The 21,561-nt window shown below is 38.9% G+C and overlaps 1 protein-coding gene across 1 annotated transcript in view; it reads left to right on the top strand.

The window, feature by feature from the left end:
• LOC137635422 (uncharacterized) overlaps positions 1–21,561 on the top strand; it is a 36,418-nt gene that overhangs the window by 922 nt on the left and 13,935 nt on the right. Inside the window, exons 2-6 of the mRNA XM_068367899.1 lie at positions 2,371–2,529; positions 7,399–7,526; positions 9,926–10,111; positions 12,275–12,419; positions 13,571–13,777. Of these exons, the coding sequence (XP_068224000.1) occupies positions 2,502–2,529; positions 7,399–7,526; positions 9,926–10,111; positions 12,275–12,419; positions 13,571–13,777 (694 nt within the window). The 5' untranslated portion in view covers positions 2,371–2,501. The remainder of the gene's footprint in view (positions 1–2,370; positions 2,530–7,398; positions 7,527–9,925; positions 10,112–12,274; positions 12,420–13,570; positions 13,778–21,561) is intronic.

Raw genomic sequence — 21,561 nt, 5'->3', positions numbered from 1 at the left:
GATGAAATATAGAAGAAAATCGGCTATTGTTTACAAGTTTGACATTTTCGTTTGCGAGAGACCAAGATGAGATGTACAGTTAGACATTTTGAAAAGTTTTTTTTTTAACATAGGTCTGGTTTTATATATATTTTTAGGGGTTATTTATTTTGTCTATTTGCTGTTTATTGTTATTTTTGTCTTAATTGATAATATTGTACTTATTAACAATGTTACAATGATTTGATTAATACTATCACACTACCTTCATTAACAATATTATAATACCTTAATTAACAAAAATTACAATGATATTGTACTTATTTAACAATATTACAATGATTTAATGCTATCACAATACCTTCATTAACAATATTACAATACCTTAATTACAAATCACAATAATATTGTACTTATTTAACAATATTACAATGATTTAATGCGATCACAATACCTTCATTAACAATATTACAATACCCTTAATTAACAAAATCACAATAATATTGTACTTATTTAACAATAATACAATGATTTAATTAATACTATCACAATACCTTCATTAACAATATTACAATACCTTTATTAATGCTATCACAATACCTTCATTAACAATATTACAATGATTTAATGCTATCACAATACCTTCATTAACAATATTACAAAACCTTAATTACAAAATCACAATAATATTGTACTTATTTAACAATATTACAATAATTTAATTAATGCTATCACAATACCTCATTAACAATATTACAATACCTTAATTAACAAAATCACAATAATATTGTACTTATTTAACAATATTACAATGATTTAATACTATCACAATACCTTCATTAACAATATTACAATACCTTAATTAACAAAATCACAATACATTTATTAAAAATATTAAAATATCTCAATTAACCATATCACAGTACTTTCATTAACAATATCACAATACCTTAATCAACGCTATCACAATTACTTTGATTAACTCTATCACAATACCTTGATTACCAGTATCACAATACCCTGATTAACACTATCACAATTGATAATACTACATCATAATGCCTTAAATTGTATCACAGTACCTTAACACTATTGCAATACTTTAATTAACAACATCACAATATCTTGATTACCCATATCACAATACATTAATTAACAATATCACAATACCTTAGGTGAAACTACCTATAATACCTTTATTAACATCACAATACCTTAGCTAACACTACCCACAATACCTTTATTAACATAACAATACCTTAGATAAAACTACCCTTAATACCTTTATGAACACCACAATAACTTAGTTAACACTACCCACAATACCTTCATTAACATTATCACAATACCTTGGTTAACACTACCCACGATACCTTTATTAACATCACAATAGCTTAGTTAAAACTATCACAATACCTTTATTAACATCATCACAATACCTTAGTTAAAACTATCACAATACCTTTATTAACATTATCACAATCCTTGATTAATACTACCCACAATACCTCTATTAACGTCACAATACCTTGATTAACAATAAACACAATACCTTTATTAACATCACAATACCCTAATCAACAACATCACAATACCTTTATTAACATCACAATACCCTAATCAACAACATCACAATATCTTGATTACCCATATCACAATCCCGTAATTAACAATATCACAAACATCACAGTACCTTGATTAACACTATCACAATACCTTAGATAAAACTACCCACAATGCCTTTATTAAGGTCACAATACCTTGATTAACATCACAATATCTTGATTACCTATATCACAATACCTTAATTAACAATATCACAATACCTTAGCTAACACTACCCACAATACCTTTATTAACGTAACAATACCTTAGTTAAAACTACCCACAATGCCTTTATTAACGTCATAATACCAACACTACCCACAATACCTTTATTTACATCATAATACCAACACTACCCACAATACCTTTATTAACGTCACAATACCTTAGTTAACACTACCCACAATACATTTATTAACATAACAATACCTTAATTAACAATATCACAATACCTTAGCTAACACTACCCACAATACCTTTATTAATAATATCACAAACATCACAATATCTTGATTAACATTATCACAATACCTTAGTTAAAACTACCCACAATACTTTTATTAACGTTACAATACCTTAGTTGAAACTGCTTACAATACCTTTATTAACGTCACAATACCTTAGTTAACACTACCCACAATACCTTTATTAACATCACAATACCTTGATTAACAACATCGAAATATCTTGATTAACATCACAATACCTTGATAATAACACAATACCTTAATCAACAGGTTTTTTTTTTAGAAAGAATTAACAGTCTTCATTAACTCTTCCTTTCAGATCTACGCATCCTGGGCTACACACTCATACAGAGTCGGAACACGTACGTTCTGGACGATCTCGAACCATACACGTCCTACTGGTTCCTCCTGCTGCCCCACTACAAGGGCGTCCTTGGGGTTCCTTCTAACATGCAGGCGTTCACCACGCCCCAGGATGGTAAGGGATACTAGATCTTATGCGTTGATTAATAGAGTCTAGTTTTGCTTGACGATTATTATTATTATTATTATTATCATTATTAGCCAAGCTACAACCCTAGTTAGAAAGCAAGATGCTATAAGTCCAAGGGCTCCAAAATGGAAAAATAGCCCAGGGAGGAAAGGAAATAAGGTTGCTTGAATTTTTAAGGTTTACCGGACGATTATTATTATTATTATTATTATTATTATTATTATTAGCCAAGCTACAACCCTAGTTAGAAAGCAAGATGCTATAAGCCCAAGGGCTCCAACTGGGAAAAATAGCCCAGGGAGGAAAGGAAATAAGGTTGCTTGAATTTTTAAGGTTTACCGGACGATTATTATTATTATTATTATTATTATTATTATTATTATTATTATTAGCCAAGCTACAACCCTAGTTAGAAAGCATGATGCTATAAGCCCAAGGGCTCCAACTGGGAAAAATAGCCCAGGGAGGAATGGAAATAAGGAAAAATAAATAAATGATGATTCTAGCGGTATGGTAATACAGGCGTTTCTGAGATATATAACAAGGTTGGTTTTTATTTATATATTGTTGCATTTAACATGGTGTACGGTAAGCATTATTAAAAACCATAGCTACACCTACTTTCTAGCCTTGTATTTAATTTCTTCTCTTTTTTTTTTTTTTTTTTTTTAAGTTGTTCTTGTTTATGTAGGAAATATTTATTTGCGTGTTTTGCTGTTCTTAAAATATTCTATTTTCCCTTGTTTCCTTTCCTCACTGGGCTATTTTCCCTGTCGGAGCCCCTGGGCTTATAGCATCTTGCTTTTCCAATTAGGGTTGTAGCTTAGAAAGTAATAATAATAATAATGATAATAATAATTATTATTATTATTATTATTATTATTATTATTATAATACCAATTCCTTTTTCGCTATCTATCCTCAATTTGGGTGATTTTAAGCTCAAAATGTCAAACGATCATTAAGGTAATATAGACCTTAAGTAGCTTATTAATAAGGTTGTGTTTCCTTTTTGTTTTTTCAATGTTAGCACAACAGCATAGGCCTTAAGTACATCAGTAATAAGGATTAATTTTGATTAAATCTTAATTTGAGATATCTTGAGTTTTTGGGTTTAATTGTATCAAATTGCCGCTTAAATCCGACTCCTATGGGCTAGCTAAGTAGTCCATGATTTTTACAATATATATATGTATATTTGTATATATATATATATATATATATATATTATATATATATATATATATGAGTGTGTGTGTATATATATATATATATAGAGATAGATAGATAGATAGATATTTATTGTATATATATAAACATATATATATATATATATATATATCTATATATATATACATATATATAATATATATATATATATATATATATATTTGTAGTTTAGGGGTAAGGGATTATTTGGACATTTATTAAAATTATAGATAATTTTAGATTGAAGAAATATTTTAGAAAATTATATGCAATCTTTCAAAGTTTTATTTAACCTAACCGTTTTTAGTTATGAAGTTAAACTGAATATTAATATATTTTTATTTAGATATTTTTTAATAGATTGTATTAATTTTATATAAATATATATATATATATATGTGTGTGTGTGTGTGTGTGGTGTGTGTATTGGAATTACATAACCAAAGCACCAACGAGGGACCTTAACCATCAAGTATTACTTGAATTTCATTAAAGTCTTCTTCGACAAGAAATCGAGAGAGAGAGAGAGAGAGAGAATGACTTTGTTAGCGTTAATTAATTTCGGGTGAATTTAAAATATCTCATTTAATTAGTATAAGCTGAGATTGTGTCTCAAAGAGGCATTGAGTTTTTTTTATTCCTCTCTCTCTCTCTCTCTCTCTCCTCTCTCTCTCTCTCTCTCTCTCTCTCCTCGGAAAGTGGAGAAAAGCAACGAGCTAATAATGTCTCTGATCACTAATCTTTATTTCTTATATTCGCGATTCACCTCATTTGATAGACGAGAATTTGACGCGAATTATAGTTGACGCGAAATTCTGTTGACGCGAATTATAGTTGACGCTAATTTCAGTTGACGTGAATTAAAGTTGACGCTAATTTCAGCTGACGCGAATTATAGCTGACGCTAATTTCAGCTGACGCGAATTATAGCTGACGCGAATTATAGTTGACTTGAAATTCTGTTGACGCGAATTATAGTTGACTTGAAATTCTGTTGACGCGAATTATAGTTGACGCTAATTTCAGTTGACGCGAATTATAGCTGACGCGAATTTCAGTTGACTCGAATTATAGTTGACACCAATTTCAGTTGACGCTAATTTCAGCTGACGCGAATTATAGTTGACGCTAATTTAAGTTGACGCGAATTATAGCTGACGCGAATTATAGTTGACGCGAAATTCAGCTGACGCGAATTATAATTGACGTTAATTTAAGCTGACGTGAATTATAGTTGACGCGAATTATAGTTAACGCTAATTTCAGTTGACGCGAATTATAGCTGACGCGAATTAAAGTTGACGCGAATTTCAATTTAAAGAGTTTAGTGTAATTTCTTCTTTACAGATGGGTTCGATCCCACGGAGGGGATACACCTCTGTTGGACTGTTTTAAAGAAAAAACCAAATGTGTATTTGTTAAATTGAACTATGTAAAGGGTAGTTATCCGACTGTTGGGGGATGCAGTCTAGTGGTTAGGATATTATGTAGTAATCTCATTTCATAAGACTTTGTGAGAAGCGGGAGATTAGTGTTGTATTACACACACACACACACACACATATACATATCTATATCATCATCTCCTCCTACGCCTATTGACGCAAAGGGCCTCGGTTAGATTTCGCCAGGCGTCTCTATCTTGAGCTTTAAATGCTTAAAACACACACACATATATATATATATATATATATATATCTATATATGTATGTGTATATATACATATATATATATATATATATATGTATATATTGTGTATGTATTTGTACATTTATGTGTGTAGGTATGTATGAACATATACACTATATATATATATATATATATATGTGTGTGTGTGTGTGTGTGTCTGTGTGTGTGTGTATGTGTGTGCAAAACAGATTCGCATCACGAAAATAATAACCTTTTATTACAATTACGTCTCTTTTAACCCCTTCCTGCACCAACATTAATATTTGCTGATGTCAGCAAATCCCGTCTTCCTCTTCGCCCTTCCTTAATAAATAACCCGTGACTTCTTTACCGCCAAATTTATAGCTTTTCATCGAAACTAATTATCCCAAGAGTTATCAGCTTCTCCCCAATTAGCGAATTTAATTATCGCCAGTCATTTGCCTGGATCTGTAATTACGTAATTATTGGGTCTTTTGGCTGTGCGTAAGAGTGCGTAATAGAATGCGAAAGTATGCGTAAGTGTGCGTACGAATACGTAAGTGTCCGTACGAATGCGTAAGTGTGTGTGTAAGTGTGCGTACGATTGCGAAAGTGTGCGTACGATTGCGAAAGTGTGCGTACGAAAGTGTAAGAGTGCGTAATAGAATGCGAAAGTATGCGTAAGTGTGCGTACGAATACGTAAGTGTCCGTACGAATGCGTAAGTGTGTGTGTAAGTGTGCGTACGATTGCGAAAGTGTGCGTACGATTGCGAAAGTGTGCGTACGAAAGTGTAAGTGTGCGAACGAATGCGTAAGTGTGTGTGTAAGTGTGCGTACGATTGCGAAAGTGTGCGTACGAAAGCGTAAGTGTGCGAACGAATGCGTAAGTGTGCGTACGAGTGCGTACGTGTGCGTAAGAATGCGTAAGTGTGTGCGTAAGAGTGCGTAATATAGTTATGTATTGAGAAGCGTAGGGATTTATTTGTGCTGTTTTTAGTAATGTATTTTTTTTATTTTATTATGTATTCTTGTAGTTGAATGGCTTGAGATTTGTGTTTTGAATAAGTCAGTTGTTGATTTTCTTATCATCATCATCATCATCATCATCATCATCATCATCATTATTATTATTATTATTATTATTATTATTATTATTATTATTATTATTATTATTATTATTACTATTTAAATCATATGTTAATTCTGATTTAATTATTAAAGGGTCCTTTTTGGAAATATATATTTTTTTTAATTGTATCAAACTATTCTTATAATGTTTTATTTTTCCTAGTTGCCTTTCCTTACTGGGCTATTTTTCCTGTTGGAGCCCCTGGGTTTATAGCATCCTGCTTTTCCAACTAGGGTTGTAACTTTGCTAGTAATGATAATAATAATAATAATAATAATAATAATAATAGTAATAATAATAATAATAATAATAATAATAGTAATAATAATAATAATAATAAAACTTATTAATTTTTTTTTCTATCATATAATGATGTCAAACTTTTATCATATAGAGATTTATTGGAATTTAGTTAATTATCAGTATTTTTATATAATTTTACAAATATAAATTTTATATGGCTAATTAATTCTATTTACATAATAATACCTTAATTCTATATTGAATCTATATCACAGTTATCTTTTTATATAATTAATTCACTTTGAAGATTTACTAGTATTAGTATTACTCGCTAAGCTACAATCCTAGTTGGAAAAGCAAGATGCTATAAGCCCAAGGGCTGCAACAGGGTAAAAATTCCAGTGAGGAGAGGAAACGAGGAAAAAGAGAATTAATTAGCAGTTAAAATGAAATATTTAAGAACAGTAACAACAAATAGAATAAAATATATAAGAACAGTGACAATTAAAATAAATATTTCATATATAAACTATAAAATTTCAACGAAATAAGAGGAAGAGAAATAAGATAGAATAATTAACATCAAAACAACGGACGTAATTTCACCTTCTTCTTCTTGCAGTTCCTTCTGGGTGGGTGTCCCTCTCCCGATGGTGGGCGGCCAAGGCAGACGATGGATTCTACGCCCTCACCCTACACTGGAGGCCACTCACGCCCCACCAGGCCCACGGCATCATAACCAAGTATCAGGTGGGTGGACCTCAGAGAATAAGTTATTATAGGTACCATCTATAGCTTGAGTTTGCTCTGTATTAATCATCATCATCATCATCTCCTCTTACGCCTATTCACGCAAAGGGCCTCGGTTAGATTTCCCCAGTCGTCTCTATCTTGAGCTTTTTAGTCAATACTTTATCCAGTCATCATCTACATCGCTCTTCATAGTCCTTAGCCATGTAGGGCTGGGTCTTCCAAGTCTTCTAGTGCCTTGTGGAGACCAGTTGAAAGTTTGGGCTGAAGTAATACTTGCAGAAAAAGTTTTTGTGGCAGCATTGAGAAGTATAAAGTATATTATATAAAGTATTATAGTATTTTATGCATGATTATTCTATTCTAGTCTGGTTTGAAAAATTATTGATAGATAGGATTCAGATGAGACAGTTTGAGAAAATATTGATGGAAAACACCCTAATCGAAGTTAATTTGAAAAAAAGAAACTTAAAAATTTTTCGGTAGGTTGTGTTAAACAACGAATATGTTTTTACACATATATATAATCTGCTTTTCATGATGTGATCTTTGCTCATTAATTAATATTAACAGGTAATGGAATAATTACAAAAGAAATTTAAACTAAAGAAACGAGATATAAAAGAGAAATAAGTAGAAAATCAATACTTACGAAAGAAGGATTACAAATATGGAGAAATGATATAGAAGAAAGATAGTGTGGAAGGATCCCACTTCACATCTAACGCAGTCAAAGGAAACTGAAGTAAATATGAGGATAATGATGACATTGTATTTTACCTTTACCTTTTTCATTATATAGATAAAAGGTCTTCAGGTCACAAAGTACAGCCAATGTTTAAATACACCAGAGACCCTTTTCTAGAGCCTTTTGGAGTTCGTATATAGTTAGGCATCTTCAGACAAGACCAACAATACCTTTTTCATTGTATAGATAAAAAAGTCTTATTGTCACTAAGTACAGTCAATGTCTAAGTACAACAGAGACCCTTTTCTAGTGCATTTTGGAAACTATATAGTTAGACATCTCCAGACAAGACAACTATACCTTTTTCATTGTATAGATAAAAAAGTCTTATTGCCACTAAGTACAGTCAATGTCTAAGTACAACAGAGACCCTTTTCTAGAGCATTTTGGAAACTATATAGTTAGACATCTCCAGACAAGACAACTATACCTTTTTCATTGTATAGATAAAAAAGTCTTATTGCCACTAAGTACAGTCAATGTCTAAGTACAACAGAGACCCTTTTCTAGAGCATTTTGGAAACTATATAGTTAGACATCTCCAGACAAGACCAACTATACCTTTTTCATTATATAGAAAAAAGTCTTATTGTCACCAAGTACAGCCAGTGTCTAAGTACAACAGAGACCCATCTCTAGATCATTTTGGAATTTGTATATAGTTAGGCATCTTCAGACAAGAAAGAAACTAAAGTTTAGCCTTTCAATAACATCTTCAAGTAAAATGTTTTGTATGTTTTATTTCTTTGATGTTAGAGACTTAGAAACCTCTCTCTCTTCAAAAACATCATAAAGCCTAAAGTTCTTGTCTCTGTTCTTGTTCTGTATTTATTTGTCTGGCAGCTCGGATAAGGTCAGAATGAAAGTACGTAACCAACTGTCAGTACAGTTGATTTGCTTGGAAACTCATTGTTTTTTTTTCTCTTGTTTTTTTTTTTTTTTTTGTGTGTAAAAACTTACTGATTCTCAACAGAACTAGATATATGTTATATCAATTTAGTTGCTATTAACTTTGTAGATGTGATATTTTGTAAATACAGACAGTATATATATATATATATATATATATATATATATATATATATATATATATGTGTGTGTGTGTGTGTGTGTGTGTGTGTGTAAATACAGTATTTATATATATATATATATATATATATATGTGTGTGTGTGTGTGTGTAAATACAGTATTTATATATATATATATATATATATATAATATATATATATATATATATATATATATATATATATATATATACACGCCTTGGTAGATATCTTGATTCAGTCAACATAATGCAGAAACTGATTAAAGTTGGTTTGCTAAGTAGCATTTGGTTCCCAGATATACTAAAATCTCCAACATTGGTTTTTTAACATCTAATAGTTAGTGAATTATCATTTATTAAAAGACCTAAACAAAGAGCTCAGGAAATACAGAGGAAAGAATTGAGCACCAATCTCTTTTCTCTATGCTGGTTGTACTCTTATCGCCAAATGTTGTGCGAGGCGGATTTGCACAAGTATCCCCTCAGGGAAGTCGTTGCATCGCCCGTTTTCTATATGTACTTAGATTATTTTATTTTGTTCCTAGTGAGACTAGCCAACAATCCAGTGACTCTGGAACTTTATAGGTTCTTTAACATTCCAGATAATTATCCATGAGACTGACTCCGGGTTGAAGCATAACGTGAGTGTGATGGGTGACCTGACCTCCCTGACTTTGGCTAATGTGACGTCATCTCGCGTGAGTGTGACCTTGTCTGCCGCTACTGTTAAAGGAATGGGTCCTTCTTCTCCTCCAGCTAGACTTAATCTACTTACTACACACTTTAAGGTTAGTATTTGAACTTACAATTGATGTTAATATTTGAACTTACAACCTCTTTGTTAAGGTTGAAGTTATTGGAACTTACAAAGCTGTGGCTATGGTTAAATTGCATTTAGAGCAAGGTTGAAGTTATTGGAACTTACAAAGTTTGGGCTATGGTTAAATTGAATTTAGAGCAAGGTTGAAGTTATTAGAACTTACAAAGTTGGGGCTATGGTTAAATTTGAATTTAGAGAAAGCTTGAAGTTATTGGATCTTACGAAGTTTGGTCTATGGTTAAATTGCATTTAGAGCAAGGTTGAAGTTATTGGAACTTACAAAGTTGTGGCTATGGTTAAATTGAATTTAGAGCAAGGTTGAAGTTATTGGAACTTACAATGTTGAGGCTATGGTTAAATTGAATTTAGAGCAAGGTTGAAGTTATTGGAACTTACAAAGTTGTGGCTATGGTTAAATTGCATTTAGAGCAAGGTTGAAGTTATTGGAACTTACAAAGTTGTGGCTATGGTTAAATTGAATTTAGAGCAAGGTTGAAGTTATTGGAACTTACAATGTTGAGGCTATGGTTAAATTGAATTTAGAGCAAGGTTGAAGTTATTGGAACTTACAATGTTGAGGCTATGGTTAAATTGAATTTAGAGCAAGGTTGAAGTTATTGGAACTTACAATGTTGAGGCTATGGTTAAATTGAATTTAGAGCAAGGTTGAAGTTATTGGAACTTACAAAGTTGTGGCTATGGTTAAATTGCATTTAGAGCAAGGTTCAAGTTATTGGAACTTACAAAGTTGTGGCTATGGTTAAATTGAATTTAGAGCAAGGTTGAAGTTATTGGAACTTACAATGTTGAGGCTATGGTTAAATTGAATTTAGAGCAAGGTTGAAGTTATTGGAACTTACAATGTTGAGGCTATGGTTAAATTGAATTTAGAGCAAGGTTGAAGTTATTGGAACTTACAAAGTTGTGGCTATGGTTAAATTGAATTTAGAGCAAGGTTGAAGTTATTGGAACTTACAATGTTGAGGCTATGGTTAAATTGAATTTAGAGCAAGGTTGAAGTTATTGGAACTTACAAAGTTGTGGCTATGGTTAAATTGAATTTAGAGCAAGGTTGAAGTTATTGGAACTTACAATGTTGAGGCTATGGTTAAATTGAATTTAGAGCAAGGTTGAAGTTATTGGAACTTACAATGTTGAGGCTATGGTTAAATTGAATTTAGAGCAAGGTTCAAGTTATTGGAACTTACAAAGTTGTGGCTATGGTTAAATTGAATTTAGAGCAAGGTTGAAGTTATTGGAACTTACAAAGTTGGGGCTATGGTTAAATTGAATTTGCAACTTACATGACTAGAGTTATAGGAACTTGCAATCTCATGTTTGGACTACTCTGGCTTAGGGTTTGTAGTGGAATTTGGAAATATGTGATTAAGTGTAGTAACACAACTTGAAAAATACATCTACAAGGAAGAGTTAAGACTTTTATGTATGATTAAGGTTGCTTTTAGAATTTGGAAGAAAGAGAGTTAAGGTTGGTATTTAAAGCTGGAATTGAAATATCAAAATTTGTAATGAATCTCTAAACCACATAATAAAGTGATAAATACTTGGATCTATGTGCTTAATTATACTGTACTATGGAAACATAGACCACACAACAACATGGTTAAAATGAGTAAAACTTAGAAATCCATTATAAATTATATCATAATTTAGAACCACATAATTAGTGAGTATGGAATGGTGTGGTCTAGCATGGTTAAATTGAGTGGTGGAACGTAGAACCACATGGTAACCAATAATATTCAAACATTAAACCATATAACTAGGAAATGAAGTAGTGTGTAAGCTAAGAACTTCATCCTCAAAATTACCTGTAGGGAAATATAAGGTTAACGTCCTTCGGAGTCTCATCATATAAGGGTAAATGGGAGTAATTTTGTCCCTGGCTATTACAAAGAAGTTCTCAAGGGCACTAGAGTACTGCCAAACTTAAGTAAAGGAAAATTTCCCCAAGATCTAAGAAAGGTATTGTAATATGGTGCAACTCCAATCGACCTTCAGTGTCGTCCTTGTTTTTAATCAGCATTGTGTATCACGGTGACTTTTAGATTGGCCTACTGTATTGCCTATCGTGTATGTACTGCATCGTATTTGTTTTTAATGTTTCCAGGAAACAGGAGCAGGGCCAGGTGTTGTGAGATCAGCCTGGTTCATAATGCTAGCTGGAGGAGCCATCGTCATGGTTCTCGTGGTTGTGGCTTGTACTGTTATCGCCAAATGGTGTGCGAGGCGGATTCACACAAGTATCCCCTCGGGTAAGTGGTTGCATCTCCCGTTTTCTATATGTACTTAGATTAGTGAGACAAGCAAACAATCTAGTGACTCTGCAGTTTTATTGGTACCCACCTTGCTTCACCAGGCCGGACAGGCCCCCAAAGTCTGCCGGAAGTTATGGTGGCAATTGTTTTTACAAGCCAGATGTATTAGTCATTTGAATTAGTCCGTCAACTGGTTCAAGTCCATCCTTCAAGTTCATGTTAAGCCATCATCAGTATCCTTCTACTCTTTGAAATTTAATGAGCTTGCCAATGGTCGGAGTACGTTATGTATACCATCATTGTATTATGTCTTCTGTGGTGTATTGGTTACCAGCCTCACTTATTACAGCCCTGGGATCGATCCTAGGCTGGGAAAAGCTGCAATTAAGTCTGTTTAAATCTAGACACTGAGTACCTAGTGTTAGTTGACTGCGGTGGGTTGCAACGAGGATAATAGAAGGAATGGGTTTAGCAGCATATAATTCATCAACTCCTTTTTTTAGACATGGGTGTGAGGCTTGCAACCTCATTCTGAAAATCAGTCATAAGCTACGGACTGCTTTTTAAGTTTACTTTGAATGGTAGTGGGTCACAGTGGAGCACGGGAAGGTAATAGAGTTGGAAATGATAATGATTTTAATATTAACTTTCCATATTAGTAATAGTAATAATTATAGTCTCGTTCCTTCTCCTTACGAGTCATATGAATCTATACACTTTTAATATGATAATAGTGATAATGACAATAATCATAAGGATAATCATTATTATTATATTGTATGATTTTATAGAAACAAGTAGGAATCCAATATACTTACAGAGTAAAAGATAACATCAATGAATACCTACAAACAAATTAATAACCCATAACCCATTTGACTCGATTTGCAATTTATATACCATATGTGTTAAATTATTGCAAAATTTTATAAAAGCAAGTAGGAATCCATGATCCAGAGGAAAAAAAAACATTTATGAAGATCTACAAACAAACTAATAACCCATTTGACTTGATTTGTGTTGAATAATAGTAATTTACTCATACAATCAAACAATAATAATTGTAGAATCCTCCCATCCACAGAATTAACAATTCTAGAATCCTCCCATCTACAGAAATAACAATTCTAGAATCCTCCCATCCACAGAGACGAGCAAAAACAAGATGTGCGGAGTGGTGGAGCCCTGGAGCGAGGTTGGAGGCCTTTGGGCAGCTGCCGTAGAAGTGGACCGCCTCAATTCTGACAAATCCGAGAGGAAGCTGTTGGCTTCGACTGGCTCCTCCACTGCAGACTACGCCGAGGTCGAAGAAGGGACTGCTAAGATTAAGGACGAACTCAGCAAGAGTAGATTAGGTGAGTGGGGAGAGGAAATAATAGTTTTGTCTTTTTGGTTTGGTGGGGAGGGAAAAGATAGTTTATCTTTTTGGGCTCAAGCCATGGCGTCCTGATGGAAGGTTCCTTTTTGGTAGCTTCCTTGGATAAATAACTACTAAGATATTCCCAGAGAATTTAACCACAGGTTATCACAGAATTCTAACTTCTGGAGCGAGTATCCTAAAGGTTTCCCTTTAAGACATCGTATATCAACAGGGGACGCATGTATTAACGCGCCACATAGCTATCTACACCCCGAACAGAGTTAATGCTTCGGTGTGTAAGGGCTGAGAATAGCTGGGAGCCGTTCCATAGCTAATCTCATTCGTGGCTACTACTGATACTCGAGACGTAAACAAACGGGCGCCATTGCTTAAATGACGTCACGTCCGTCTTTATCCTTTGTTCAGTAGCTCGCCCTACTTAGACGGATTTTCCCTGTGCTTTACTTATCGCTTTGCATCTACGTAATGTCGCTACCTTCAGCCTCGCCTTCTTCTGGAAAGTTGAGTACAAGGTTCCAGTATTGTTTAGTTAAGCTCTGACCGTAAAGTAAATATTACTTTCCGAGATAATTGCTGTTTTGTGGCAGAGCTGTGCCTCTACCGGACCCGCCATTTTATGGCGTCGTTGTTGTTTTGCATGCCTTATTTAGTTAGCCACAACAACGCTTCCGGCCTTATTTACTAATCGATTACATTAGTTTATTTAGTCTTCATAGCTAGGAACTTTTATATCGTGTTTCGACGCTTTTTATCGGTCATCGATTGACCTCATACCAGTCGGCTACTATAGCCCCCAGGCCAGAGCGCCTGTATATAAGTGTTCATGCATGATTTTATTAGTGATCCTAGGCTAAGTTATGAAGATAGTGGCATTATTTTACAATACTTTCGACCGTGATGCAAGTGTTTTTTCGCCTTCAGGGACCATATAGGGGATAGGTTAGTTAGTGTCCCTTCCTAACCTAACCTACTTGTAGGACCCCTATATGCTTCCTTCATCCCCTGCCTTGGCACTCCCTCTGTTTAGCCTTGATTCCCTTTCTGAGTAAGGGGATCAAGTGTCTAATGGAGTATTCATCGCCTCTCAGTCCTCCCTAAGGGAATGACCCCCCCTTAGGGTTGCGTCCGAGAGTGAGGTTAGGCTAGCCCTTCCTCTATGGCTAGGAATAGTCTATGACTGTCCTGCCATAGCGATATGTCTTCTATCCTTCCTAGTTCAGGGCTCCTAGCCCTGTTCTAGGTTAGGTTTTGGAAGGTTACTCTGTCCCCTGCTGAAACTGTACCCATGCACCGTTTCAGCCTGGCAGCCTTATCTTAGGTTAGGGAGTGTCCTCCCTTTCCCTAGTGGCCGCTCTAGTACAGAACCCCTTCCTTGGAAGACTCTTCTCTTCTCCCCTCCCCACCTATCTCTTGTATAGCCTAGCCTACACTTAGGTTAGTCTATACCCATCTGTCCCCTGTCCTACAACTCCTCCTTAGGGCGGAGTGATAGGGCTACCTTGAGCTTCCTTGTGCAGTCCGCTCTGGTACATATACCCTTCATAGTGTCCTATGGGGTTAGCCACTGGATGCGTTCTGCATGTGGAGGTCTCTCCCCTCTTGGGTGTCCCCTAGCCCTCCCTTGGGCTACCCTAGCCCCCGGTCCTCTGCGACCCCGGCTCCTGGGTGATAGAGCCTGCCTCTATCATGGGTACACCCTCTCAGGGGGGGATGTCTGGATTCCATGACTGGACTTCTTACATCCCTCCCCCTGTCTCTCTCACTATCCGGGTGCCGGTCCCTTGCCGCCTCCACTGTCGGCGATACCTGCCTCCTACCTTGGTGACTCTCCCCTACCCTCATGCCGCCAGCCCCTCCGCTTGCCGGGGGACTGTCGACCGCCGCCGGCTCCCGCCGACGGCCTTCCTCCTTCCTCCTAGCTTCACCGTCCGCCTGCCGGTCGGCCACCGGAGTGCCGGCATTCACTGCCGGAAACCTGGTTCAGCTATAACTATCCTTATCCCAGTCACCAATCCAGCATCCTCCGACTGCCGGAGCCGCCGCTCCTCTGCCGGCGTGCCGCCATTGTGCCGGCGACCGCCACCCTGGCTTTACTCTTGACTTACATTTTGTCTGTCCTAATGCCAGAAACTCTGCTAGAGCGGCCTCCGGCGTGCCGGAGGTCTGCCGGAACCTCCCGGAGGCGTCAAGGATACTTGCACCCCCTTCTCCTAGCTATCACTTGTATACTGATAGCCCTACACTGCAAACAGATAGCCTGTTACACTCTTTAGATCAGTGCCTTGGTACTGTTCTATTAGTTTTCCTGCTGTCCCTTTGCATTCTTCAATATTCCAGCATGCTGCGTGCATCTTAGCGCGTCTGGTTGCCGGAAGCAGTTACCCTAAGGGACCTGTTAGCTCCCTAATTTGGGACTGAGTGATCTCAGTCCCAAACTTATCCTTGGTTTCCATGGAATTCCATTACCCTGTGGAATTTCAGGGAATACTATCCTGTGCCTTCGGCCATCTCGGATTACCCATGGATAAAGCTTGCGGTAGCCAGACGGGCGAGATGCATGGAGTATGTTTTCTTTACTACTTCAATCTCTATGCATCACACCCTTTCTTTAAGTTAATATTAATGATTAATCTTAACTTAGCTTAAGAACCATTCTTATGACTCCCCCATACTCATTTTCTCTTTCTTCCACAGGAGGAGCAGATGAAGTGTGATTTCGACTTCTGCGCTGTGAAACGCCCGCACTTCTACGGGCATACGGCTTGCAGGACTCATGCCCCTTGTGCTAACAAGAAAGGGGATCTGAAATTCTGGGACCCACTGAATTTTACGGTCTGCCAGGCTCAACTAGTTGATGCCTTCCATAACCCTCCCTCAGCGGAGGTCAGGGACACTTCTCGAGAGAAGCTACGCAAGTGGGTGCGTGGCTTCCAGAAGAATGCCACCGGACCGTACCTGGCCACTGAAGAAATGAGGTCACTCTTGTTCCCTAAGGCCTCCCCTGATTCAGTGGTACCCAAGGATGTGATTCCCACTGTCCAAATTACAGTGGAACCTGATGTTGTCATGGCTCAGTCCATGCATGAGTGCCGCCTGGATTCTGAAGATGACGAACATATGTCGGATGTCTCGGAAGACACGGAGAAGACTCTTATGGCTCAAGGAGCTGAAGATGACGAAGACCAGGTGGAATACGCCGAGTCGGAGCAAGAGGTCGCTCCTCCTTCCATCTCCGCTCCTACTCCTACACCGACGGAAGTATCTATCCCGTCTACCTCCACGACCCCGGATCCCTCTTCTTCCACTCAAGAAATGATCCGGTTGATTAAAGCCGTCATGGACGACAGGTTAAAGGAGAATCAGGAGTTCATCAGGTCCATGATGGGATCCAGAGAACCGAAGAGGATTTCGGTTAAGGATCTCCCCGCTTGCTCACATGCCAACCCGTGTAGGTATGCTGAGCATATGGTTATCGCGACCGGCAGGATCTTTATCAGCGACAAGATCGGCACGGTCCCTTTGGAAGACGTGGAGTTCTTCCCAAACTTTGAGGCCTACCCGGACTGTTACGTCCGACTTCGTTCCGAACCTGCCTCTAAGGAAGAGACCGAACCGAAGGAAGAGATAGTGTTCGATCTCGCGAAGGCCCAGGCTATGCTAGCCAACACATTCAAGAGTAGGGGTTTTACCTGCTCTAAGCTTCCGGCCCTGAGCAAGAAGCACCCTACTTATGTCGCACCTGAAAATGCGGTTCTTCCATTCTTGGAAAAAGCCTTCACTGCGTGCCTTAAAGCTGTGGAAGAGGGGAAAGCCTGCCCTGCACTGGAGGAGTGCAGACCCTTCTCCATAGTCACTCCCCCTGACGCTCGACACTGGAAGGATATCCAGCATACTTTCGTCGTGGGAAAGCTAGATCCTGACGTCGCCGGACGTCAGTTTAATGAAGACCTCCCTAAGCTCAACGATCACCTCCTTCGTCGGGAACAAGATACGAAGGAGAGGCTCGCAGCATCTATGTCTCACCAAGTCCAACTTGAAATTATGGCCTGTGACACCAGAGTACCAGACCACTACATGGTACTCTCCAAATCCCACATGACTACCGTGATGAAGGACTTGTACCACTTCATGAAGGCTTGGAGAGCCTGTCGTGAATTCGTGTTCGCAGGTGCCACTGTGAAACACGAACCCCGGAGGCTGATTTCCTCCAACATCTGGGGCAAACACCTCTTTCCTTCTGACCTTGTGAAGGAAATCACCGACAAAGCCGCCACGGAGAATAGGAACCTTCTCCACAAGTGGGGCATGTCAAGAAAAAGGAAACCCTCTCAGGACGACGGACCTCAACCTAAGAGGAAATCCCTAAAACAGAAACCCCAGCAACGTCAACAAAGACGTCAGTTTCCGGGACCCGCTACCTCCCAAGTGGCAGCCCAGCCACAACAGACCTTTCAATTGGTCACCCAACCGGTGTTGTCACAGTCACCGGTCTTCACCCCTGCTTTCGAGCAACAGACAACTACCTTTCGTCCCAAAGGTAGAGGCTCAAACAGAGGTGCAAGCAGAGACGCATCTCGCCGTCCCTCCAGAGGCAGAGGAGGAAAGGGAGCTAGCGGCCGAGGCAACAAGCCCTCGGGACACCAGAAGCAATGAAGTGCTTCCGGTGGGAGGAAGACTCCGCCAATTCCAGGATCGTTAGACCTTCGATCCCTGGGCACACAGCATCGTCAAGAAGGGTCTAGGCTGGAGTTGGACTCAACCACCCCCAACCTTCCAGCAATTCTTCCAACAATCAACCCCCCTTCTGGAAGAATATGTCCTAGATCTCTTGAACATGAAGGTGATAAGGAAGGTAAAGTCCACCGGGTTCCAAGGGAGACTGTTTTGTGTCCCCAAGAAAGACTCCGACAAACTCAGAGTCATTCTGGACTTATCCCCCCTCAACAAGTTCATAGCGAACGACAAGTTCAAGATGCTGACTCTTCAACAGATAAGGACCCTTCTGCCTCGAGCTTCCTACACGGTCTCCATAGACCTGGCGGATGCCTACTGGCACGTTCCAATGAATCATCACGCTTCCTCCTACCTAGGATTTCGACTCCAAAGGAAAAGCTACGCCTTCCGGGCCATGCCCTTCGGCCTCAACGTGGCCCCTCGGATCTTCACAAAGCTGGCGGACGCCATAGTACAACAGCTCCGCCTCCGAAACGTCCAGGTGATGGCCTACCTCGACGACTGGCTAGTCTGGGCTCCATCGCCCGAAGATTGTGTAAAATCTTGCAACAAAGTCACCCAGTACCTAGAACACCTGGGATTCAAGATCAACGAGAAGAAATCTCGCCTCTCTCCAGCTCAGAAGTTCCAGTGGTTGGGAATCCAATGGAACCTTCAGTCACACCGCCTTTCCATCCCCCAGAAGAAAAGGAAGGAAATAGGGCCTGTCAAGCGACTGCTGAAATCCAAACGAATTTCAAGACGCCAGCAGGAACGAGTTCTAGGCTCTCTACAGTTCGCCTCAGTAACAAACCCAGTGCTTCGTGCACAGCTAAAGGATGCCGCGGGAGTCTGGAGACGTTCTGCATCCATCGCTCGAAGAGACCTCAAGAGACGGCTTCCAAACAGACTTCGACTTCTCCTAAAGCCGTGGTCAGAAGCAAAGGCCCTGAAAAGGTCCATTCCTCTCCAACACCCTCCTCCATCACTCAACATCCACACGGACGCTTCGCTGGAGGGTTGGGGAGGTCACTCCCACCAAAAACAGGCTCAAGGCACCTGGTCTCCCCTGTTCAAGACGTTCCATATAAACATCTTGGAGGCCATGGCGGTCCTTCTAACTCTGAAGAAATTATCCCCGCCGCCCTCGATCCACATTCGTCTAACCCCAGACAACTCGGTGGTAGTTCGTTGTCTCAATCGCCAAGGCTCAAGATCGCCCCAGATAAATCAGGTGCTTCTCCCAATCTTCCGTCTGGCAGAGAATAAGAAGTGGCACCTGTCTGCAGTTCACCTACAAGGATTCCGCAACGTGACAGCGGATGCTCTATCTCGGACAAACCCGATAGAGTCGGAATGGTCTCTAGACGCAAGATCGTTCTCCTTCATCTCTCACCAAGTCCCAGAACTTCAGATAGATCTCTTTGCAACGAGCGACAACAATCAACTTCCTCGGTATGTGGCCCCGTACGAGGACCTCAAGGCAGAAGCAGTGGATGCCATGTCACTGGACTGGAACAGATGGTCCAAGATCTACCTGTTCCCTCCCACCAACCTTCTGCTGAAAGTCCTCTCCAAACTGAGAACCTTCAAAGGGACAGCGGCCCTAGTGGCTCCCAAGTGGCCCCGGAGCAACTGGTACCCCCTGGTCCTGGAGCTGCAGCCCAAGCTGATCCCTCTCCCGGGCCCAGTTCTCTCCCAACAAGTACAGAAGTCGACTGTCTTCGCTTCATCATCGAAAATCAAGGACCTTCATCTCATGATTTTCTCTCCCTAGCCGCAAAGAAGAGGTTTGGGATCTCGAAGAAAAGTCTGGACTTCCTAGAGGAATACAAGACCGAATCCACAAGACGGCAATACGAATCATCCTGGAGGAAATGGGTCTCCTTCGTCAAGACAAAAAATCCTAAAGAAATCACGATTGATTTCTGCATGTCCTTTATTCACCTTCATGGACAGGGATTAGCAGCCAATACGATTTCAACCTGCAAATCGGCCTTGACCAGACCAATTCTATATGCTTTCCAAATTGATCTGTCCAGCGACATCTTCAACAAACTACCGAAAGCATGTGCTCCCCTACGCCCAGCACCCCCACCGAAACCGATCTCCTGGTCACTAGACAAGGTGCTCCATTTCGCCTCCAACCTGGATAATGATTCATGCCCTCTCAAGGATCTGACTCAGAAAGTTATATTTCTCTTTGCTCTTGCTTCGGGAGCTCGAGTCAGCGAAATAGTGGCATTATCAAGAGAAGACGGACACATCCTGTTTACCGATACAGGAGACGTTACCCTCTCCCCTGATCCGACGTTTCTCGCCAAAAATGAATTACCCACCAAAAGATGGGGCCCCTGGAGAATATGCCCCCTGAAGGAAGATGTCTCTCTATGCCCAGTAGAGAGCCTCAAGGTCTATCTTCGCAGAACTTCGAACTTTGGTGGAGGCCAACTCTTCAAAGGAGAAACATCGGGCAGCGACCTGTCACTGAAACAATTAAGAGCGAAAATCACCTACAGTACTTCATTCGCAGAGCGGATCCTGACAGTACACCCGCTGGTCATGATCCTAGGAAAGTTGCATCATCTCTGAATTTCTTTCAGAGCATGGACTTTGAAAGCCTTAAAAACTTCACAGGCTGGAAGTCCTCGCGCGTTTTCTTTAAACATTATGCGAAACAAGTGCACGAAGTCAAACATTTTGTGGTAGCCGCAGGTAGTGTTATGAAACCTGCACCTAACTCTGCGTAGAACAGTGAGTTACTTGGGACTCTAACTCTTCGGGTGCCTATGTTGACCCTCGAGCGATACATAGTGATGTCGAAAACACTTAGTGCTTTTATAACTGTTCTTATCCCAGGTGAAATGTCATAGTTGTCACACAAGTGCCGCATGCCCTGAGCATGATGTGTTTTAATCAAAGACTTGCGTTCCTCGAGAACGAGTGCCTACTAATAAACTTGAAATTCCTTTTCAGATTCAAGAGCAAGTCTTTATTACTATGTACATTATAATTACTGTAAATGAACTTTACTTATTGCTGTAA

The sequence above is a fragment of the Palaemon carinicauda genome, unplaced genomic scaffold (assembly GCF_036898095.1).
Source record: "Palaemon carinicauda isolate YSFRI2023 unplaced genomic scaffold, ASM3689809v2 scaffold1212, whole genome shotgun sequence".
NCBI classification, from domain to species: domain Eukaryota; kingdom Metazoa; phylum Arthropoda; class Malacostraca; order Decapoda; family Palaemonidae; genus Palaemon; species Palaemon carinicauda.
The sequence above is the reverse complement of the archived record's forward strand: the minus strand, read 5'-3'. Positions and strand labels throughout refer to the sequence as shown.